The sequence below is a fragment of the Synchytrium microbalum genome (assembly GCF_006535985.1).
Source record: "Synchytrium microbalum strain JEL517 chromosome Unknown SmJEL517_scf0003, whole genome shotgun sequence".
In the NCBI taxonomy this organism is placed as follows: domain Eukaryota; kingdom Fungi; phylum Chytridiomycota; class Chytridiomycetes; order Synchytriales; family Synchytriaceae; genus Synchytrium; species Synchytrium microbalum.
Genome location: NW_022158352.1, coordinates 118,202 through 142,585, shown reverse-complemented (window position 1 = coordinate 142,585; position 24,384 = coordinate 118,202). Strand labels below are relative to the sequence as shown.

Sequence of the window (24,384 nt, the reverse complement as noted above, 5' to 3'; positions counted from 1 at the left end):
CAATGGGTGTTCACCGTATGCGCAGCGACATTCTCAGGTGAGTGTGCGACATGAAGAGCTTGAGTACACCAAACAATTCATAGCAAGTAGTGTCAGTCATGACACAAGTTTCAAGCTCTAGTTTACGTAAAGTCTTCGACGATCCATGGATCCAATCATTCCAAAAGCCCATCGGGATGCGAAGATAATAACCTCTTGCATCACTTCCGCTAAAGCCGTCAGAGGTCTTTCCCTTAAAGCCATCCCGAGATTCAGAAGCCATGTATTTGTCCTTGCTATTCTCATCTATGTCTCTATCGAGTCAAGACTTTCCTTCCTTAGACTCAGGCTTTCCAGAAGCGGATGGTCTCTGAAGAATAGAGACCATTGATCTGTATTAATTATAGGTTTGCCTTTTCCGATATTCAAGATCTTTAGATGCTTACTACTTATTTTTAGCTACATACTACTACAGGGCTTTCTCCGTTTGTTACGGGTAATGATGCTCTATTAGATACTCCTGGTAGTGCTGCTATTCGAGCGGCTGCTCGTAAAATTGACAAACACGATCAGCCCTGTATTGATGCCGGTCTAGCCTTTATACCATTTGCTTTCGACACGTTTGGGTCGTTAGCTCTGGATGCTGTGAAGCTGCTCAGTCGTCTTGAAAAGTATTGGGAGAAGTCGCAACTAGATAGGGAACATGTTGCTTCGTCGTTTGCTTTCCGACGTATTGGTTTCGCGATTATGAAGGGAGTGGCCTTACGGCTTACGGGTCGTATGCGGGTGGGCGACGTCTTTTAGAGAGCGTCGCATAGTTGTAATGTAGTTTTGCCTTTTCTACATAAAAAACTTATGAAAATTTGAACTTGAACCTTGAACCAACTTTTCTCTGTAAAAGCTCCACTTCCCTGGGTCGACGTGGTAAGTACAGTCCGTCTATTTAATCTTGGATTCGGCTCTCACATATGCTCACCCGTTCTACCTGTTGAACTAGTGCCACCAAAAAATACTACTCAATTGACACCCTCCAAACCGCATCCAAAACTAGTGCCATAAGGCCTAAATTCTGTGCCAGAGGCCAGTGCCATCCCTAGCTGTAGCAGATTGGTACCATAAGGTCCAAAAATCTGGTGCTATACACACATTGACGCAAGCTCAACCTGCATGAAGTCACAGCTGTGGTGATAAGGACTACATCGATCAAAAGTACATTTATATATTAAAATGAGGACAGTAGCTATTTCCTACACGCATGAGCCTCCATATGTGCGTGAATTCGGCAACAACATTAAACTGCACACACAGTTTCAGTCGGACCAAGTAAGCCGCTTCAGGAGAAGCGAACATGCCAGCAACACGACGCTGTTGATAGATTACATTGACATGGTAGATGAAAGGAACGAGCCTTCCGTTGACAGGATGAGGGTGATATACGCAAAAGCAAGTGGCGTACTTATAGTGCTGAACGAATTTGATAGTTTGACGTTCAAGCATATCTTGCGCTTGAAACTGGTCTTCACGACAATATGTGGAGATATACTCAAAGATCTGCTGAATGAGTTCAGACGCATTCCCAGTAGTGACATGAACGTTTTTCGACAAAGGTTTTGGGAGTGGTACAGAGCAGCTGTCGATAATGTGACAACACATTTATTAAACTCAAACGATCTCGAGATTAAAACAGTAGCGCTGCAAGTATCATCCGCCATAAAGTTTGTACGGTACTTGCGTCGTGTATGGACTTTGCAGGAGATACTATTGGCAAGCAGGAGATTTGTAGTATTGGGTGACAAGGTAGTAGACATCGAAGAGCTGCTACTACTGGGGAAACTACTCGAAGTGTCTAATGAATCAACAAACATGCAACACAACGGACGAAGCACGCTTCAAGTGATTAGTGATTTCATGCAAGAAGTGATTGATATCATGTTGATAGTAACGTGCTATAAGACTGCCGGCAGTAGCGTCAATGACTACGTACTAAACGGGATTGGACTGGACGACATTATTAGAATGGTATCCCTGAGGTTGTGTTCGAATGATGAAGATCGAATCAAAGCAATAAGCCTACTTGCAGAAAAGGGAACAAGTCAAGAGATATTGACGAGACGCAGTAACGACGTAATGCCATTTAGTGCCAATCCTAGCTGCAACGAGGTAATGTGTTGGCGAGGAAGGACACTAAAATGTGCATTGCCCATGAGTCAAGTGTCTGAATGCATGTTGGCAGCAATCATTTCCCGGGATTACAACATCGGTGATCAAGAAAGGAGAGATTACACAGCCCATAAGATGATTTCAAGGATTATGGATTTTGAGTACGACGTGGTCAGGAACGGGGATGGTGTTCGTGTCGAAATAGTTAGGTTAATCGAGTTTAGCTATGCCAATATCACTGAAGTGCTCAACACGCTGGTCGATGAGTATGGACACATAGTAGCCTTTCGTAGGTTTACGACGAGGGACATCCGTGCCATATTAGACGAAGAAGTGGAGGGCGAATACCTCACATCTGTAAGAGGCTCATTGTGCGTATTAAGATACGACGGTGGAGAGATAGAAGATGGGGTGACTGTGCACATAGAGAAAATCATTGATATAAGTAGACTAATTAATTTGGTATCCACAGCAATAGAAGGGTTTGCGATGGGATTGGAAGAAGGAGATAGAGCTATCGATGATGTACCCATAGCTCAGTATCTGGGAGAGAAGGGGTGCATGTTTGACTTGAGCAACATTACAATGGGTTAACTAATAGTAATTAATCAAAGAGGGGTAATTAATCACCTTCAGTAAGCCTTGGGGCGTGATAATTCTAAGAAACAAAATAATTGATTCAAAATCCAGGTAAAAATAGCAGTGATATATTGTGAGTTTTATTACAACAGCTTCTACTCAGCGATAAAATAAGAAAAGACGCAAAGACGTTTGCAGCGAGTAATACGGGGAGATATGATTTGATCCTTACAATAGTCGTCCACGTGCTGCATGATGCATCCATTCACTGTTGCCAAGGAAACCCCTTAATCAACCTTCAATCACAAACGCCTTCCAAATCAAATTCATTGTTGCATTCGTTTTTCAAACACCAAGTGAAATAACCGAAAAACTAGTAACAAAATGAATGACTTCTTGCATTCACCCATACCCGTCCGTTTGCCAGGTGCAAAGATATCACCCCCTTAGTACCAAGGCTGCCCGATTCAGAGAAATTCAACGTGACGCTGCCGATCTTTTGAACGTAAACAAATTACCACCATTCTAGAGGTACACGAAAAATCTGTCGAAATTAGATATTTCATGGGGATTTTATTTACTTGTACACACGTGTTTCTAACTCGCTTTACTACTACTATGCAATCACAACCGGCATCTCATTCGCAAATCCGGAAGCCCAAATGCCATCAGTAGAACAGTCACATTCACCTTTTGAAGAAACAGACGGTACAGGTATCGGTCTAGAATCACTACCACCAGTAGCATTAACACTTGGTTTGCTTTTGTTACTTCCCATCGCAACTTCAACGATTCGGTTTGTGATGTTGTTGTACGATCTATTGCAAGAGTGCGCTTTCTTAGCGCAAACTATGATAATGCAAGAAGTAATACGACACCGAACTCTCAGCAGTTCCACTTCTTTATTGAGTCCTCTGATCGAAGGGTTCTTTCAAATAGAACAGTAACGTGAGACATTTTCAAAGCAATTCACTTGAGAATGAAGAGCGGTAAACCGTCTAGCCTTATTAGAGGCATACATCATCCTCTCCTCCCGACATGTCTATTGCAGAACCTTAAATAGCACGCTTGCAAAGTCTACAAGAATGGCATCAAAGCCTCAACCTCTTCTATTGTTAATAGAAGGCATACATTCTCAGGTTGAAGTGGAAACTCTGAGTTCAAAAAAACAAAAAAACTTGCCAGTTTTCATATTCGGGTCGAGTCAGTTCATGTGCCAGCTTCATTGTCGGAGCGTGAAGTCGTTTTGCCCATATTTGGTGTGACATTGGTTGTTTTGAACAACTGGAATCCAAACTTCACTGAGCAACTCCTGTAGCAAACAGACGCACAGAGCATGGAGGACCCTCGTCTGTATTCATCGCTTGACCCGTCGCTGACTGCTGATAGAATCATTCTGGATGCATTAAATACTTTCAAAAAATTGAAAACTCCCACTGCTATAGAATCTAACTCAGATGCAGAAGTGATTTATCAAGGCCAGAGATGGTTCACCAACCCTTTATTGATTAGAGGTGAACCAACAGCTCGTATGAAAAGATACTTGATAAGCGAAGAAAGCCAAGTATCTGGTAACATTTCTACGGATACACTTGATAACTGGAAGTTTGCCAGATTCCAACCTCCCACTCCAAGGCGAAATGTGTACAGAAAAGTAGAAACGTATGCCAAGTCTGGCCTTTTCGATCAACTCGAGTAAGTTGATAACTGTTGATAGATAATTCTGTGCTTATTGTTTTCGTTACTGAATCTAGGAAAACGGTGGACGAGCATCCTTGGGTACTCATGGAGATATATGGATCGCAGCGGGAGTCGCTACTTCATCTAGCTTGTCTTGAAAGTGGACGGGAAGACAATGTAAGGTGTGCCAAATACCTTATAAACAAGGCTAAAGAGGTGGAGGAAGACCTCGCAAAGCTAATTCCAAAGGTCGTTGACGCTCTTCACGAATTCCACTCTCTACCGACAGTTCCCGAAGGAAGAGAGCTTTTCGGTGAGTTGAGATGTACTTTAGAAAGCTCTGTCTGATCAGTATTTTTAGTGGCTTTCTGTAAGGGTGTTCAATTTCAAGCCATTGAAATTGAAAAGCAGTATCATGACGGTCGCACGCGTGACCAATGCGATCGGATTCCAGGAGAATCTGGCCTTTCTGGCCTTGAGAAGGTAGTGCAGCTTCTAGTGTCGAGCAAGGGTTCCAAACTTTGTGCAGATGATGTGAAGAAGGTCTTTCGAATGGCAGGATTTAGTATGAATGTTGCCGTTTTTAAATTCTGGTTAATTCTGAAATATTTTTTTAGCTTGTAAATGGTTTGTCGATCGTTACTATGGCATGCCTTTTCACTGCCCAGTCGAGCTTTTGGAAAAGAATTCCAAGGATTCTCAGACCTATCTGCAAAAAAACGAAACTCAAGCCGCTTTCCATTTGACAACCGACTGTTTGTTGTATCTGCCAGAAGACGAGAGCGGCAGATTGTCTCTCTACTTGGGGGAAACTGCAGGTCATGTTGTTGCCGCCGTGGCGAAAGACCACAACGCCAAGACTCTTTTAAAGCTATTGGTATAACATGGAAACTTCATTTCCAGACATTCGCTGATCCAAAACTCAAATATAGTACGGAAACAATGCATTCCTTGGATTTAGCATACAAAACCCTGCCGCTGAGGATTGCCAACACCTTCAGTCATCTGATACAAAGGATGGTCAATGCAGAAATGTTCCCGTCAGATATGAGAGGAAATCTGTTTTACCCTACGAAGGAAAGCGACTAGCTGTCGGTAGCTTCAATCGCAAAGTAAACGGCATTGTTTATATGGGGTCAGTAGCTTCATTTGTAGTGTCAGGTCGTCTCCTGACTCACTTTTTTGAACATTTAGAGACTCTGTTTTATCCTTTGCTGCTTCTGCCGGAAAACTCGATGCAGTGAAGTATTTGCTAAATCAGGCCGATTTACATGGACCACAGCTCGATATAGATGATGCGGACATGTATGGTAAGGGGCGTCAATCAATTCCAGGAATCAAGTAAAACGGGTGATCTGAATCACCGGAATAGGCAACACTGTTTTGCATGTGCTTGCCTTCTTCGGGAATTGGTCAATGTACAAACGGTTGCTCTTTCTTCATTGTCTCAACTATGGTAGGTAAATTAAAGTCGTTCGCCTACGGAGGCTCTTTCTTTTAAACGAGCCCATAGAGTTTCTTTCTTACAGACCACCTTTGGAAATAGAAAAAGAGACATACCCGCAACCTGCCACAGAATTGCTCAATGACGTGTACTTTGATAAATCTAAACGATTGAACCCTTTTCTTGTTGCTGTAGACTATGGGCAACATGAGTTTGTATCAAAGTGTATCGAGATGCACAGAAGACCTTTCTGGTATTTTAATTATTAGGATTCAACTATGCGTGATTAATGTGATGAACATAAATGCTCAGTCTACCTGATATTAGGGTCAAGTTCGGACCATCATCGTCCTATTGGTATGACATTCAGGTGAGACATTAGATACCCTAAGCCAGACTATATCTGACTCTTCAGTTAGGACATTGATGTATGGAGCCGGCCCTCCATGTGCATTCAGCATCGCTCTCCGTCTATAGTTGAGGACATTAAAGGAAAAGTCGTTGACAATCATCCTTCTACAAGCCGAGAAACCCCTATACAGCAACGAGACGATTCTAGAGCTGATGGGTCTAGAATACTAAACACCCCTAGATCAACGAGAAGCTCCAGTGCCACTCTCGTGAACACGATTCCGTCTACACCTACACACACTGGAATTGGTATCTCAGAGCATGGGAAAGATACCTGCGATCATCCGTCAAATACAAGGCTGGATGCAGGCAAAACAGCCAGATACAGAGACATTCAAAAACAAATTGAAGTCGTTCAAAGATGGCTTGATTCACTTGAAGCTGCTTCTACAATTTTCGAAGTGGACACTGATAAAATTGCCTCAAATTTTGAGAAACGAAAGTCGCTACAGGAGTCTTTGAACGTTTTGAAGCAGCAAAGTGATAAAGTCATCAATGAGAGCTCAGGAAGTCGGCCTCCTCGTTGTCGTGGTCTTTACCCAACTCATTCGGCTATTCAACTTGCCACAGAAAATCGAGACGAGGCTATGGTCAGCGTCATCTCCATCTGAAGTATTTTTCGTTCGGTCCAAGTTTTTCTGACGTTTATTGTCTAGGTTTCGAATCATCTCTTTCAAATGGTGTTACTAGTGAAGTGGTAACTTGTTCTTTTGGGGCATTTAGGCAATCAGTACTACCTTAACTTAACAATTCATAGGGAGGTACACTTACGAAATACATTCCAAATGAAACTTCTTCTAAGTTTAAGCGTAGTGCTCTGTCTCTCAGCAATGACTTTGTTAATACCGTCAGACGGTCCTAGTCGACGTAGTTATGACGGAGATCTTGCCGAAGTCCGATTAGTGCTGGAGATTTTAGTATGGTTTGCCGGCTTTGCGCAGCTCGCTTTATTTATGATTGAGCTACATGTGAGAAAGACTGCCCAGCACACTGGGTCTCGGCCTACTAAGTCTCTGGTCAACCTATCTCAACATCTATTTCTAGGAGGAAGAAGTAAGAATCCCGCAAACTTGTTCAAAAGATAAGGACTTTAACACAAACTACGTAGACTGGATGGTTTTACTATGGTGTATCTTCGTCGTCATTGCTTTTGCTTCCCATTGGATAGTCTTGCCTGACGTTGAGGACATTGCTCTATCGTGCGCAACCGCGCTTGGGTAATGAAGAATGTACTTGTTGTTATGGGACCAATGGCTTACGACAGCGGTATCTTGTAGCTGGGTCTATATTTTCACATACTCTGCGGCTTCAAGACGGTTGGGACCACTCTTAGTAATGCTTCGTGACGTTGCTGGAACTAGACTCTTTTTTTGGGTCTTTCTCTATTCCGTTTTCTGGATTGGCGCAGGTTTAGCCTTGAATCTCGCACGGCTTGATCGGTCAGACACGGATTTTAGCATCTCGCAACGATTTCAGAATGGGCTTTACGACGCGGTTCAAATCACCTTGCAATTGGGTGATTTTGGGGCCATATTTTCTGAAAATCCGACAAGTTTTGCGTGTTTTGTCTACTTGTACTGGGGTGAGTGGTGTTTATAGCCACGTCTTGGTGTTTCTAACATATTTGCGAAACAGCGGTTGTCTCAACGGTACTTTTGATCAATGTATTTATTGCTCTTTTGAATTCTTCGTACACGAGGGCCTTTGAGGATACTGTGCGAGCCTGGAATCTTCAATGGGCTCAACTTCTTTTGGTAAGCCCTAATGTCGATGAAATAAACCTACAACTACACTCAATCTAATCGCAAACGTAGGATTGTGAAGTTACCGAGGAGGCAGGAAAATTACTTGTCGACGGATTCAAGGAAATGTTTGGCGTGAACAGTTCTGCTGAACAAGTGGCAGAAAAGGTCGATCGGCATAGACTCAAATATCAGCTCAAGCATTCTCATATTGGTAGTTCTGAACTTTGGGGATGCGAAGAGACGACCAGCAACTCACGATCTTTCTTAGGTCTTGTTGAACCAAGCAAGAACGATAAATTAGAGGAGTGGCTTGGTCAGCGACGGCAGTTGAAATACGACTTGGTTTCACGATACAAAAGCCAAGGCCAAGTTGACCCCTACTCGTGGATTCCAGATGTAGAAAATGAAGCCCAAGTTCAGGTGAGTGGGTTTGTTTTGGTTTTGAAAATATGAAGGCTTTTCTAAGGATTCGTCTTAAGATACCGGTAAAAGTCTATTTTTTCGACTCGGCCTTTATATCGGCAGAGAACTCGACATATTCACGCAATTTCGACGCGGAGCGTCGAGATTGGGTGGTCGATGTCAAACGATGGTGGTCAAATCGATTTTCCGGAAAATTCCAATCTGAAAGCAAATAATGTTGTGACATATAATGGGACGAGGCCATGTTGAGCATGGAACTCTGTTTGAAAGGGAGGAATATGCGAGACTGGATTGCTACTGAAGGCTGTAGTCAAACGACATAGTTTTTAAAAGAATCAACACGTACACAGAGAGTCAAATACTATAAAGTCATGCCCAAGCTATTTTAATGAACAGAAGTTTTGGCCCGGATAACATGTCTGTAAAAAAGAAAAACGAAAAATGGAACGTAAAGAAAGATATATTTCAAATTTGATGTACATGTTCGCGTTGTTCACTGTTCGCTACGTCGTTCGGCCAAGTCTTGAGTTTCTGACCCGTTTAAAGCGTGATTACTAGTTGAAAGTGCACGGAGCAGCTACCAGACTGTGCATCTGCAGCTATTTATAGCATGTGATGGCCTCTTACGCCCTACTTGGTCCGGTTTGACTCATTTTTGTTCGGAACTTGCTCGACATTTACGAATGATAAGCAGTTTTGAATGGGAATTGAAGAAATGCAAAAGCAAGACCGATAAATCTCACGGTGGCGCGGTGAGAGCCCTTCTGTCTAGTTTGAGAACCAGAATTCAGTGTTGGCGGTGCGATTTTTCAAGTTGCGGCAACAGTTGACCATTCTTGGATGGGAAACCTCTAAAAAGGTTTGGGGTAAACGTGCAGGTGAGATTCGTTGGGATTTGAAACCGTTGTGACTGGTTTCGTTTTTTATATTGGTCAGAAAACCATTGCGATTCAAGGTCATCGTGTCGCGATTCGAGTCCCATGCGCTACAGTTCCTGGTCAGTTCCGATGTCTTAGGGTGTTAAAACCCTCCATTTTGCCATATTAAGAAGGTGAATTGGACGGCCGGCTCCTGTATGATATGGTGTGATTTGGAGGTTTTGATGTTGGCGACCAAAATGGCGGACGATTCAAGTGAAAGGGGGACCCGAGAAGAAGGACAAAAGCTCTTCAGAACCTGATTTATAACTGTCTAGCAGTTGAAAGCATCTCAATAGGCTCATTTGGCGAAAAATGCGTCAAATTTTTTAAATTTGATTTTGTTGGTTATTGGCGATAGATCCAGTCTCTTTTCGCTTACCGTTCATTTAAAGTCATGCCTGAGCATCGGATATGCACCTCTCCTTATTGCAGTTGCCTCCGTATTCGCCTCTTTCCAATCGTTATCCACTCTATGGAGTTGTCCAAACTACAGCCATCAGAACTCTCTGAGAGTTTTCTGTGTAACTGCTTTGCGTATGTGGCTTCGCAACTAGTCTAATCAACCGAACTGGTCTACAGCCAAATTCCAAAAGCAGAGGTACATTGAGTCGATCCAAGAAACCATCATAGGAGACACTGTAGTCACTGTAGAAGTAGCTAAAGCTCTCTCAATTATACTGGATGCTTGCCCGGCTTTGGGTCGCGAGTTGAACATGAAGAGAACAGAGCTATACTGGCCTACAGTCTATCCACGTAGACAGAATCCAGGCTTGTTCCCTCCCGACATATGTCATGTTCCAGAGGGTGTCAAGCTCCTCAGTCGTGCAGTCAGTATCAAACCTGACTTTATCAAGAATCTGATCGAGAAGCGAGTAGAGAAGACAGTCGAGCTACGAAATCTCTACATGGAAGCACTACAATTGCTGTGAGCTGTGAGAAAGACACTGTGTGTACGGATACTGACCGAATGAGCACTTGTCAGCCTCTAGCCAGCTAGTACTTGGAACACATAGCTGTACAGATCCTGGGAAATTGAAGACCTCTGAGATTGATTGCTTCACATTGCAACTAGCATCTACATGTGTTTACTCACAACAAGCAAACCTTCTACTAGTGACAGCATCAACGACGCCACACTGCTCATGGGGCTATTACAATGTCAACGATCCTACAATCTCATGGAGGTAAAGCGAGCCATCCAGTGACCATCCACTCCTCTGCATGTCATATCCACCAAGATATGGCATCAAGTGTGGTTGCTCCTTGCCAACAGAGCATAAAAACTGCATGGCCTCTGACGTCTCCCACCGTCTGTAGAAGGAGAACTGCAAGTAGCGGCCTAAGCGCTCTTCCGCCTCCTGAGCCCGAGCCCTATGGACCATAAGACCTTGGTCGGTGTTTCGGTCATTGACTCGGTTCAGTGTATTCTGAACCTTGTACTCTTGGTCAAGCGAGGAGGTGCTAAGACATGGAGTGGATCCACCTTTACGTGGTTGCGTCTTCAGTACTATGGTAGCTGGACCATAAAAACTTCCAAGACCACAACTCAGGTATCCTCGTGGGTATTACTCATTTCATCCACACATAGGTAATGCAACCAATGCCAGTCCCAAGCCCGGAGAAATGCCGGAGAAATGCAGAGGGCCTATCACTAACGACTTACCAACGACTTCCTAACAGTCCGTGTTTAGAAGTAGCCACATATGGCGCTTGAAGAGGATATTTGTAAGAGGATATTTGTGAGGGCATATATCGCCAAACCCCTTGTAACATTTTCAGTAAGGATTCAGTTTATGTAATGGTCAATAGTACACTATAACAGCAAAGCAAGCAGATTTCGTTTGATGTTCATTCAGCCGGTCGAACCTACAACGAAAAAGGGTGTGTAAGGCAGATAAAGTCGAGTAGTTGCATCATCACTTCGTATCAGAGTTACTTACATAGTTTGCAGGGAACACACCCTCTTTACCATTTGCACGTCCCTCCCACCTAATGAAGGAACTATTAACATAGACGAAACGCAGAAGTCGACGTCAACTCCATTCACTTCACGCATCACATACCAATCATCTTTTGAATCAGTTCTCTTGGTCACTACTATAACATCACCACGTGCAAATCGTAAATCTGTAGCTCTTTCACCAGCAAAGTCAAACAAGGCGACAACCAAGTTTGATCCTCCTCCTCTCGTAGCAACAGTCATAGCAGACGAGCGATCAAAACCACCAGATGTGCGTGGGGGAGCACTAGCAACCGAGCCTCCCGCCATTCCACCAGCATTCAGTTGAGACAAGAATCCAGAGGGAGCTGGTGCATCATATTGAGAGTCGGTAGCGTATGACATGCCGGAAGAGTTGTATGCTGTCGAGTTATTATTACCACCAAACCTGAAGTTGAGGGCTCTATATAACGGTTCAGCTGCAGCCGGGGGCTCGACAGATCCATTCAATATTTGTTTGGCAGTGATTCGTTCACCATAGAATTTGGCATTGGCTTCAGGTCTGGACACAATTACAGATCCTTCAATCGATATTCCGGCAAAGAGACCACGAGTCTTTGAGTAAGCGAAAACTGGTGCTAGATTTAGAGCTGACCCAGACGCTTCCGCATTTCGACCAACAGGGCCCTACAAAGCAAAGGGTAAGCATTCGACTTGCCGAATTGATTTGATTGTCAAAATTACCAATGCAACAGATAAATTTCCACCCAATGTAACGTTGGTGCCATGTGAGAAGGCCTTGACAGCATCGACCTAAACAGGTAAAAGCAAGGTTTAGAAATAAAGTTTGTGTTGAACAGTCAAAAATGACAGGTCGCATACAGTATTGAGAATGAAGACGAATTCAGTAAGTTCGGCTCCGACTTGCCCTCCAAATCCAGCACCAGCGACGGCGATCTACAGTAATAAAAGTCAGTACTGCTATATTAAACTATCGACAACTGTAATCTTACCGCGGATGGTGCAGACCAGCGTCCATCAGGTAACCGAGCAACAACCAATCCAGTTCCAGCACGACCAGACCATATGAAGCCAGCCTTTAGAACACTGATGACGGCCAGACCCTTTGCATTCATGAGGACATGAGGCGGAATAATGTTCTTTTCGACCTTGTTGTTGCCCTGTTGATCCAAATGTAACCACCATGTTAGAGATATTTGACTTCGCACATTTCAGGGCGGCCCGAGGACCTCGCTTCAACGGCAATGGGCTTTACAATGACATTTCCATCATATCCTCATCGTTTCGGTCTCACTCTATCGGTCTTTGAGCTCAAAGTGACAAAGACGGCAAGCAAAAGTCTAATGTCCACAGTAACCAACATTTCAACTTGTACCCTTTACCAGACAAGTCTCCAATGATATACGGCACTCCAATCCCCTTAGAAATGTGAGTATCGAATGTTCATACCTTGATAAACTCATCCAAAATAGTTGCAGCCTTTTTGCACTCTCCCGTCAAGTCCTGTGGTAACGGGTTTGGCATGCGGACCGACTCTTTTAATTTGTTCATTGCAAAGTAATAATTATAATTCTCTGTTCACCACCAGTATGTTTATGGCTGTCTTCTTCTCGTCTGATTCTTGCAATGCTGTAAAGTGTTGTGATTCAGGACGATCGAAATTTACAAATTGCCAAGATGGAGGTGGCGAATGGTAGTTTGGTGATCTTGAATCTTTGAAATCTGAAATTTCTACTAACGCCATTTGCCCACTGATTGTACTTGTCTTGGTGCTTTCGATCTCTTGCACACACGTTTTGAGAAAATCCGTAACCGCAGAAACGGAACAGGTCAAAGTTTTTGAGGTAAGTCGCATCTGGCCTTATTCCACGGAGCGTTTAGTTTGTCAATTTTGTTTTCGTGAATGTCTGATCCGTAACTGATGAAGCTGTCAACACTTTGAACATTCGCGTACTAATTGCAACACACTGCACTAGGTTCCAGGGTATCCTTTCAATGGCCGATTCACTGCGAATCGACAATATTGAACTAGACCAAATAATCGTGTTTGGAGATAGTATAACTCAATGGGGATATAACACTGACCATCTCGGCTGGGTTGCTCTTGTCTCGCACGCCTACGTACGCAAGTTGGATGTCCTCAACCGTGGATTTTCGGGATTCAATACAAGGCTATGTAAATATGTGCTTCCTTCCATACTCAACAATCCAACGCTCAAGTTGAAAGCTGCAAAGCTTCGACTTGTCTCAATCTTTTTAGGCGCTAATGACGCCTGCATCGGTGCGGCTTTCTCGCTTTTGCGTCTCCTTTGATGTCGCTAATCATCTTCTCGTTAGCATCTGCAAATCCAAGGCAGCACGTATCGCTGCCTGACTTTTGCGACAATGTCAGACTCATGATTGATACCATACGGCACTACCATCCTGATGCACGAATAATCCTCATATCATGTCCACCCGTGTATCCCAAACGATGGGGTGAACATCGAGCTGGTCAGCCTAACAGAGTCCAGGATCGAGATGTGGACGTGACGAGATCATATCACGAAAGTGTGCTCAAATTAGCAGATGATTTGAACATACCCGTCATCGACACCTGGAAGGCTATATTCGGTGGGAATGGAGAGTATAATGAAGCTATTGCCGTGAGTGTTTTGTCACAACAGGATCATTTCCGTCAAACACGGTCTCTCACAATGTTTGTTACAACAAAAGGCTGATACCCAGATCCTTCATGACGGTCTTCATCTCGGGCCGAAAGGGAATCAAGTGTTGGGTACCGCCTTTTTGGAGCTCATCGCTCTTGAATGGCCAGACATGAAACCAGAATCGATTGAAAGCAAAGTACCATGGTGGGATAAAATAGATGTTACTTCAGAGGAAACGGTCGTTGAATCATTATTTAAATATTGCACTTAGACCTAGTGAATAGAATTGGAGCTTACGTTTTCCCCATGTCGCATTCGTACATAACCGCGAATCAAATATCTGATCACCCGATGCGTGTACCTCATAATAGAACTGATCATTTGTAAGAAATACTCGCCGTTTCGAGCATCTTCTCATTTTCACGTGTCTTCAACACTTTCCGTCCAAAAAACACACTAAAATCTCGATGGCAGCCAGAGCCCCAAGACAACGAGGACCGCCAGCGAGCAGTAGTAACAGCCCACTTCTCATTACAGCAATATTAGCTTTGGGAGCATTGACTGTAGCCTCGGCCGTCTATTGGATTACGAGACAACAGCACACTTCAAATAACATCAATGCCAGCACCAGCAGGACAGCAACAACTACATCAACTATAGCAGACTCGAATAGATCAAAGTCAAAACATAAGAGACTGCTTACAATCTCGGCCAAAAATGTATGTATAAATCCACTCCTGCTTTTCGCATGTTCATAACATTTCAACTTATTCAGCCATCACATGTCAGATCATATTTTGGAATCCGTCCAAGGATCCAAGTCATCCGAATTACGCATTTCTGGAAGGTGCTATACCGACTCTATCCGCAATCCTCGCTTCGGGACTCTATGACGTCCACCTGATTATTGTCGTGGAAGGTGGTGATGTTGAAGCTGCTCAAATCACGTCCCTTATGGCTTCTTCCGGACTAGCTGCTGCAGGACTGGACTCGAGGAGGGTCTTGTTTTGCGATACCGAAGAGGGTAAATCGCATATAGTACGTCACATCGAGCCACAAGTGCATATAGACTCAAATGACGATGTAATTAGTCGGTTGGCTCCGTTTATAAACAGGATTGTCAGGGTCAGGCAGACTAAAGTGTCTGGTAGTAATAGTAGTAGCAGCAATAATAGTAGTGTGCCACAACAGCCAATACGAAGGTCTAGTGAAGCTCCAGGTTTAACTCGAACTGGATCTGTACGCTCACTAGCTCTGAATGCCAATAGCAATAGTAAAGCAGATCTCCTCAAATCTTTACCGCCTCATCATGCCGAAACAGAGCTGGTTGGATTGGCACTGCAAGAACTGTTAAGGAGAGGAAATGTTGCCATGGCTGAATCATTGGATCAGGCCGGTTTGGTATAAACTCTTCCTTTGTATCTAGTTTCGTCACCCCAATATATGTATGCTCAGCATCGTAGAATGCGTTTCAGTACTTTGCAAAAGAGAGTCGTATTGTCGGGAGACCGAAATTTGATGAGTGCAAACTTTGCTTTGCTTTCCCGTAGATTTTTACAGAATTTATATAAGCACAAAACCACTTTATAAAGCTTTGTAAACTTGAGTCTCCCGCTGTCTCAAGTTTATATATGCGTTGAAAGGTCGTTTGCCATCGCGTCTGTTACCTTCTTCTGGCTCAATCTGACAGATTAAGCCGTACCAAAATCGTGATCAAGGACAAACAATCTAATACTGGTCATTCCTACTGCGATTCCTTGACTTTTCTTTAAAGGAAAACACCAGAACTGGAGCAGATCAGTTCAAATCTCATGATCTCATAAAATTATAAACAGTTGTATGTTGAAAGTCTTTGAGGAAGGTGGGGTACCCCATCGTTAAACAGAAATCTTTCACAACCCCCCTCAGCACTTAAACTTGACCGCGATCGAGCAACTTTCGCCTTTAACGGCATTAAAAGTTTGTAAATGTCTGCGGGATAGCATCCATTGTGTGAGGTAACCTTAAACCCAAACTCGCACCAACCCCAGTTAGAGGAGAGAATCCAATGTACTAATTAGCGTATAGTAGTAATCGAGAAAAAATAGTATATACAACTTGCTGTTTATCTTGCGTCTAGCGAGACCGGAGGGGAAGGTAACAACGAAACGGACGAATCGTGCTTTGTTTTCCATTCTAAAAGAGTTTTAAACTTGTCAGCAACCATGTTATTTCGATTGATATATGAATTCAAATTCAAAACGCACCACCACGACCAACATTTGCAAGGGTTGCAACCAACTCTCCAAAATTCACAGGCTTGGTAAAGTAGCTATCAACTCCACAGTCCCATCCACGTTCTTGATCACCAGCGAATGCATTGGCAGAGATGGCAAAGATCGGGATGCGTCGTGGAGGGTCCAGAGTTGCTTCATATTCACGAATGGCTTTGGAGGCTTCTAGGCCATCCATTATTGGCATCTAAAATTGGTGTTGGCAAATCGATTTGAGGCGATGAAACTGGCGAATATTTACCTGTACGTCCATCAGAATGACATCAAATATCTCGCCCGACTTGTATACATCAACACATTCTCGACCATCTAAATTGAGAGTGTTAGAAACCGATACTGCAGCGAACCTCAATATTTTTTCACATACCATGAGTCATCTTAATGCTGTGACCCGCTTGTTGCATTCGTCGTGTGAGAAGTGCTTGACTAGAAAGTTGATACCACTCCTTTAAAATCAATCTAGAATAAAACGAGGCCACAAAACCAACTCACTTGATAGAGTTATCTTCAGCAGCCAACAATTTCAATGCTCTTGGTGGCTTTCCAAACGGAGATCTGCCACCGCCGAAACTCGAAGGAGATTCAGTTGGAGACGTGGCAGATGTAGGGGGACTTGTAAGCCCAATAGACGCATTGCTTGGCGACAAAGATATAGGGAAAGTGGTACGACTTCCACGACGAGATCCAGATCCATCAGTCGGACTTAGTGGTTCAGTCATTTTGGGCAAAACAAACGGTATTCGGCATGTGAAGGTTGTTCCAACACCTTCTGTCGAATCGACTCGTAGCGTACCCTTCATGTTGGTCATGATTCTAATCAGAATCGCATTAGAATGCTTGTGAGTTGTCTTCAGTAGCGCATCATTGTTTAATACTTGCCTTGAGACAATGGCCATTCCCAATCCAGTCCCTTGCACTTTATGACTGAGAACATTGGTGATTTGCTCAAAGTCTAGAAAGATTCGATCGAGCTTGTCTACAGGAATACCAATGCTAAAAGAAGGATCTGTGTGAATGATAGACTTCAACGTATTGAATGACGCCTCATTTTACCCTGTATCAGAAACTTGTATTTGTATCAGGACACCATCTGGAGGAGTATCTTCCACTTTCTGGCAATGTACTTTGATACAACCCTTTTCAGTAAACCTAGAGGTTTGGCAGGTCTCTTAGAATTGGTACGATATGCGTATCAACACAACAATGCAGCACTCACTTGAGAGCATTGGAACACAAGTTGGTGATTACTTGACTAATCTTTGGACCATCACCAATGACAATTTGTGGAACATCATCTTCACAAATCACATCAAATATCAGTCCACGTTTGTTGGCTTCGTTCGTGAATATAGGAAGCGTGCTCTCCAATACTGATCTGATAGCAAAGGGCTCTGATCGGAAGAGCATTTTTCCAGCTTCGAATCTATTGTAGAAAGAATCAGCCGACTTCTTTCATAGTGTCAGAATACGGTTTTTACCTTGTCAGATCCAACAAATCATTGACAATGAAAATCAGAGACTTGGATGCATTGTAACAGGTAATTAGCGATTCTCGTAGTTGCTCTTCCATAGGACTTTCGAGAGCGAGCTAACAGTGTTGTGATAGAATGAGTGTTTTTGTCAATACAAGGACCTAGTGAATTGGGCTTCACAGCCAACCGCTTACCTCCAGATAGCCAATGACGGCATTCAAAGGTGTGCGAACATCATGACTGACAGAACCAATCAACAGATTCTTCAGTCGATTCCTGTTTTCAGCTCGCTCCTTTTCCCTCCAAACATTCATGAATCTTCCATAGACCAGCTGCAACATACTAGCCATTTCTAGAGTTTCAGGTGTCCAGGGATTCGCTAATCCTCTGACCGTCTCTTTCCAGGTTGCGAAGGAGACTCTAAGTGAATATTGTTTTTAGCAAGGACCAAAAAGGGATAAACGACGATTGCACACACCTTGGCTCGAGACTCAACGTTTCAGGATTGTAAGTAACAGGTTCGTTAGGGTCGCCTGCCCAGGACACAGTCTGAATTGAGAAAAAAAGAACAGGTTGGTCAAAACGATGTACTTCGAACTGACAACCAGAACTTGTGTGCTGTGCTTTCATTCTTAACTTACTTGGAGTTGCTCCAACCGACAGAACAACACAAAATCACCAGGACCGCCAGCGGGCGTGGCAGCAGATAACGGAATACACAAAAAGCCAGCCACAGAACTACACACTTCAGGCGCGTATTCCCTCAGTCTGTCCGTGCTACATATCCTTTCGAACTGTCTCGACTTGACAAAATTTACAATAGCAATGATTTCAGACGCATCTACAGTAGGTTCTCCTAATAACTTAGACTCTCCATCTACACTCAATATTCCAAAATTGGAATCAAATAATGTTAGAATGTCAGCGACAGTCCTAAAATTTGTGAAGAAAATGAAAGCCAAAGTCAGCACAATTCAAGCCAACCGAGATAACAACACAGACAAGCTCACCCTGCCACGACTGCAGGCACTCCAGTATTACCTCCAACGGATGTGGAGAATGGGTTGGCTGCTACAGATGCAAAACTACGAGCATTTCTGACTGATTTCTGGAGCATCCTTGCATCGATGATTGACGAGAAGGTTTCACCGACAAGACGACAAAATTGACGGACTGCTACACTTGGCCGACCTGGCGTTACTCCATGGCAGGCTATTAAGCCCCATAAGGCGTTATTGTGCATCAGAGAAATAGACATAGTGCTTGCTATGCCCATGTTTTTCATATACTACGAATAAAAAGGTTGAGAGGGCGAGTTCAGATTCCTTATAACAAAATCCGTACCTTGATGTGGACTGGCGAGATAGCTCGTATGTTGACATATGTCATGTCCAGAGGTACTTCAGCTAAAGCTTGATTCCTACATACTATGGGTGCAGTAGGTTCTTCTCGATCATTCAGTAACCTAATCTTGTTGATGACATAGAGTTCTCTGGCTTGTTTGGGAATGTCACCTGGTGGAAACTTGAGGCCCTAAATACAAAAATAGAGAGCGTTGAGTGTCTGCGCTGTTGAGCACTCAAAACGAAGGCAGCTGTGCTTGTTCTCCATACTCACATAGTATCGTTTTTCATCCGCGCATTCTTCAATTACATGACCAGCCCAGCTAGCGTCAAACTGGTAGATCATAATCCTGTCATATGAGGTGATATGTTTGACTGCTTGAGCGACTATTTTTACGCACGTATCTAGATCTGGGACATTGAGCATGGATCGATTCAGTTGAGACAGGAGCTCAAACATTGGTATCATGTTTGCATTACTAGCTTTCCTTCTCTTCTTTTCCAACAATGTTTGTGCGATGGTGTTTGCATTGAATGGCGAGTATGGGATTGATGCAATATCGGTCATTGGTAGCCTGACTTGTGCATCTTCTTCCAATTCAAGTTCAAGGACAATCAGATCTGGATTTGTTGTCGTTGGTTCGCCCATTGAGCAATAACACGCTATTGAGTTGACGGTGAGGGTGAAGACCAAGGCAATCCGTTGAGCCAAGCATATTTCAAATTGTTCCTGGAATGTAGCAGCTTCAGATGGAGCAAGCACATCCGTGAATTTGTCGGCCGACAGAAAGGCCGAGGCTTCAATTCCCAGCAGCTTTTGCACATTGCTCGAGACCTGGAGAACGATTCGAAGGTGTAAGCGCAATGATTCAAAAGGGTTTGTTGTTGAAACAATCCTCAAACAATAGGATTGAATGTCCAAAAATCTCCAAGCTTTATACAAGCTTTTGAGAATATTTAAAGTTTTGCAACAGAAGGAGGTCATTGACGGGCAATGAGGGGAGAAACTGGCTAGATCACATACGTGCGTTACAGATCCATGAAGATCAATCGCTACTAAGAGACCATACGCCTGTACGGCACCTACGACAAAATATGTGACTCAGAAATGGTACACAGATGCAGCCGACTTGAACGATGATTATACAATAAATAATATACCTGGAGTCCTGATTGGTTCATCTTCGCAGGTTACATACTTGCCATTGGGCAATAAGACTCTTGGTGCTGCTGGCAAGACAGAATCAACGACGTTCGTTGCACCTGGACCAGAATTGGGACCTTGGATGCCTGGCATTTCGAGTTGTAGCCGTCTCGTAACTGGAAACTGCCTGCTCTCGAAGTTCATCACAGATGCATTATTCCTCAAAGCAAAGAAATCCATTGTATGCGATCCATAGATTTGGACAAGTTCAGCCTACCCCGCGCACAGAACCGGATGGAAGACGGTAATGGCAACGGGCAAGACTCTCGTTAATTGCTGACTTTCAGAGGTCTGGTTATTTCGATGATTATAGCCGTTGTTTATATTCACTTGCGTTGATCTTGCATCTCTAGACCAGGCCCTCAAAAGCCCCCAAGCGAATCGAGATGCGACTGTAGTGATATAGGCTATTTTTCTACGCGTTTACCACGATTCTAGCACGTTTCCACTTCTGGAATCTAAGAAACTGAGTCATTTTTCAAACTCCTATCCAAGCTACACCTCCAAAACCCCCAACTCAAAACATCACGAAATACGTCACAAACATTCCCAAAAACGAGCAAAAGCGTACACATTATCTCGTTTATATATATAGCTTAAACAACGATCATGGCTGGTAACAATGGCTGCTAACAACTTGTTTGATTGATTCAACTTGCTTTCTTTACATTTAAACCAACGTGATGTTTACATCGTCAATAACTCTACCAAAAAAAGGAAGGCACAATGCAATGCCAATGCCTGCTAAAACTAAAAATCTTTACGCGTTACATAGTTCGCATTAGGAAGCAACAATACTCTGGGAGCAAATGGAACTACGATGTCGATTGTAATTTGATACACCGGGAGCAGCATGATGGAGGCCTAACTTTCGAGCTTGACCCGTAATTGTTGATTATCGTTGATGAGCTTTGGAGCTCCACAATGTACCGGCGCCGCCGCCAAGCAATGCCAATGCCAATAACGTCAATGCCGTTTAACATCATGATGCTAATCAAGCGACGCAACCAATGCCAATGCGCCACATGCGACGCGTAAAGACTTTATTCTTGGCCAAATCTTTTCTTGTTCAGAAGATTGACATAGCCGTCTCCTTCCATCTCCAATAAAACATCAAAACACCAGCAGCAAGCAACTCTGCTCGCCAAGCAAGTTTCAAAGCAAACACAGCCCTACTAGAAAGAGTGTACATACTCATTCTTTTCCGTAGCTACAACAAAGATTATATCTGGTAAGGCCATTTTTCATCTATTCGCTCGTGGTTTACAACGCTAGCAGTATTAGTGCAAATTGTAACATCTCGACATTGTCACCAATAGCTCAACCAAAAGGAATGTACAATGCAATGCAAATGCCTGCTCAAGGAGCTCCTCAGGTATGATATATGACATGATCGTGCCAAGAGTACAATGTTGTTTATCTAAGGTGTGGATTTATGATGACAACAAGATCCACATCGAGCCATTTGCTTTCTTTTCAGTCTAGAGATGAAAAAATTGTTGTTACATGCTTTTCCAAGCCATTCTAACTCGGTACATCATCGTCATTATCATGTAGGTCATCTACGTCCAACAACCAGCTCCAGTAAGCCCAATGTTTGGACCGTCTACTGCCATATTGATACTTGATTCGTGATGATCTTTCATAACTTGTGATGATCGCTTGGCATTCAATCAGACAACTGTCTGCTGACACACCTGTCTGTCGGAAATAGCCACGTCAAAGGACTGGATTAATGGGTTGTTTGGCTGGTAAATATCCACCCTTTCACTTTGTCACTTTGATGACTCGATCTGTGATGATGTGCCGCCCATCTCTTGTCTAACATTCTTTCTTCCATCTTTAGCCCTGTGTTTCTGTAAGCGACGTCTGCTGTGTCAACCACCGACGATGATGCCAATTGTTGCGTGGTTTCTTTTAACTGCCTTGAAACTCACCTACACTTCCTCACTGTATAGGTTTTGCCCTTGAAGAATGTGCGTACCTAGTCCAAAATCACTTGGCGTATGACACACTGACGTTAATACATATCTTCAACACTAGGTTGTACATGCTGCAATTGCTGTGATTGCTGTGGTTGTGAATGTTGTGATTGTGATTGCTGTGGTTGCTGCTGTTAGGCAAAATTGTGGTCCTCCCTCTTTTTGGCTGTAAAAACATGAAAATGGCCTCGTCTCCATGTTACATCTTACTTGAATGTCGTGTATAAACATTTTCTCATTGTTACAAAATACAATGTTTTCCAACAAAGACCTGTATCGAATCATGGTTTAAGGAGGTTTTAAGTATGAGATAAAAGGTCTATCATAACGTTGTTGGTCCAAGTTGTGGATTTTGGAAGAACTACTGACTTAGCCGAAGCATACTAAATCTTTACAACTCGATCTACTTCTAGGCCGTCTACGTCGAACAACCAGCTCCAGTAATGCCGCTTTTCATTGCATTCCGTGACAAAGTCGGCTCTTACGAACACCACAACTCTCCAACAAAAGGGCATCCACAACAATCTGGACTGATGGCATGCTTGACAAGTAAGTTTGCAGTAATCTTGGCGTTTGTGATGAACTGTAATCTTGTCTGATATTTCAAAATTTCAATTTAGCACTACTTTGCTGTTGTGTGCTTGCGGAAACTTGTGCATGCTGTAATTGCTGTGATTGCTGCGGCTAGATGAAAATGGTGGCCCTCTTCACTGTGGCTAAAATCTTGAAACTGATCCTCGTCTCCATATTTTGTTGAGGTAAATGAATTCTCAACGATGGAGCGCTGTCATACTATAAATTTGCTTTCAGCGTTCCGAATAAATTATACGTTACCATATCACACTTGATTCGAAAATGTGGTCAAGTAATGTTGTCCAATCTGATGTATCACTGTACAAGTGACCCGACGTTCCGCGACGTCACGGGAGGAGAATCATGAGCAGCTTTGACGAATATCATGAAGTATTGAAGCGTCTCTTCGGGCTCTTTTTCGGAAAACCCCAGTGAAGAACGTCAATTGTCGCAATAATGTCACTGTGATCGACACGGACGCCCGGAGCAGAAAGGAACTTACACTGGTCGCTCATCGTGCAATTGACAAGCGAAACCACTTCGTCAAACTCACAGTATCAACTTCTCGAAACCGTTCCGTAACTCCTTCCAAAATGGTGTAATTGTATGTTCAGAAAAGCGATCAATGCACGAACGCTACACTTCTAACGCGTAATAACCACGCATTTATCTTCAGATCCATCTAAAAATATATTTCCCACATGACATACCGCCATCTCATACCTAAAAAAGCTTGCCCCTGTATCTGGTGTTTCTCCCCCAACCTTAACATTTCTTCTCTTGCCATTTGCATCCCCCACAAACTCAAACACGCAACTAACGAGCAAACTACCAAGAAACATCTAAAGCTCCATCCAAACCGCTACACACGTATCAAATCATGTCTGGAATGCCAAGTAAGTGTACATGTACCGTCTCCTTTGTCTTTTGCGTCCGAAATGTGTGATTTGCACTGCCGCCGATAGGAAATGCCACTTAAACACACAGTGCTGGTGTACTAACGACGCTACCATGATTTTTTATAGCTCAAACCCAATACCCACCACAACAAGGTGCTGCTATGCCCGGCTTCGAACCTCAGGTAAGCTTGGTTTCGAGATTGTGATCTTGGCACAGTTCCATACGTTTTAGATTTGCAAAGTCTTCATTTGTCATTGTGTACTCATAATGCTTGTATTCCACCATGATAGACCATGGCCATGAATCCCGAAAAGTCTCAACCCGTAAGTGCATCCAACTTACTCGGACCCTTCATGATGGCTCCTGTAGCAGGGAGCCCAATAGAATATTCTACACCGACTATTCTCCACCTTTTGACTATCGTGAATTTCACGTCGCCTGACATGATGTTTTATTCCCTACCATAGCGTCAAGAACACGGAGGACTTATGGCTTGTCTCGCCGGTAAGCCCTTAAAAGTTTCGTGATGGACAATTTGTCAGTGACTTTGATCCGTCTTATTGCGTCGATCTCGCCTCAGCCAGCTGCAGCAACTTTGATCACTCTTCCTAACACGTTCGCCCTTTAACTAGCCATGTGTTTCTGCTTCGCCTGTGACGAATGCTGTTGTGGAGGCTGTTGTTAAACG

General features: G+C 43.4%; 4 protein-coding genes across 4 annotated transcripts; 2 read left to right on the top strand and 2 right to left on the bottom strand.

Moving 5' to 3' along the window:
- Positions 1-11,189: 11,189 nt before the first annotated feature.
- SmJEL517_g00810 (uncharacterized protein) lies at positions 11,190-13,045 on the bottom strand (the record flags this gene model as incomplete). The annotated part of the gene is made up of 8 exons (XM_031166738.1): positions 11,190-11,207; positions 11,282-11,330; positions 11,405-11,967; positions 12,025-12,093; positions 12,163-12,237; positions 12,294-12,461; positions 12,751-12,804; positions 12,884-13,045. The coding sequence occupies 8 exons, from the start codon at positions 13,043-13,045 to the stop codon at positions 11,190-11,192; spliced, it is 1,158 nt and encodes a 385-aa protein (XP_031027264.1).
- A 251-nt stretch (positions 13,046-13,296) lies between these two features.
- On the top strand, positions 13,297-14,220 carry SmJEL517_g00809 (uncharacterized protein; the record flags this gene model as incomplete). Its single annotated transcript, XM_031166737.1, has 3 exons — positions 13,297-13,582; positions 13,639-13,946; positions 14,017-14,220. The coding sequence occupies 3 exons, from the start codon at positions 13,297-13,299 to the stop codon at positions 14,218-14,220; spliced, it is 798 nt and encodes a 265-aa protein (XP_031027093.1).
- Positions 14,221-14,416: 196 nt separating this feature from the next.
- On the top strand, positions 14,417-15,356 carry SmJEL517_g00808 (uncharacterized protein; the record flags this gene model as incomplete). Its single annotated transcript, XM_031166736.1, has 2 exons — positions 14,417-14,668; positions 14,739-15,356. 2 exons carry the CDS (start codon positions 14,417-14,419, stop codon positions 15,354-15,356), a joined length of 870 nt encoding a protein of 289 aa, XP_031027094.1.
- Positions 15,357-16,184: 828 nt separating this feature from the next.
- SmJEL517_g00807 (uncharacterized protein) lies at positions 16,185-20,421 on the bottom strand (the record flags this gene model as incomplete). Its single annotated transcript, XM_031166735.1, has 15 exons — positions 16,185-16,409; positions 16,464-16,531; positions 16,590-16,648; positions 16,715-17,215; positions 17,276-17,371; positions 17,439-17,645; positions 17,701-17,810; positions 17,889-18,114; positions 18,173-18,243; positions 18,336-18,627; positions 18,705-18,982; positions 19,039-19,227; positions 19,312-19,872; positions 20,062-20,120; positions 20,199-20,421. 15 exons carry the CDS (start codon positions 20,419-20,421, stop codon positions 16,185-16,187), a joined length of 3,165 nt encoding a protein of 1,054 aa, XP_031027105.1.
- Positions 20,422-24,384: the final 3,963 nt, after the last annotated feature.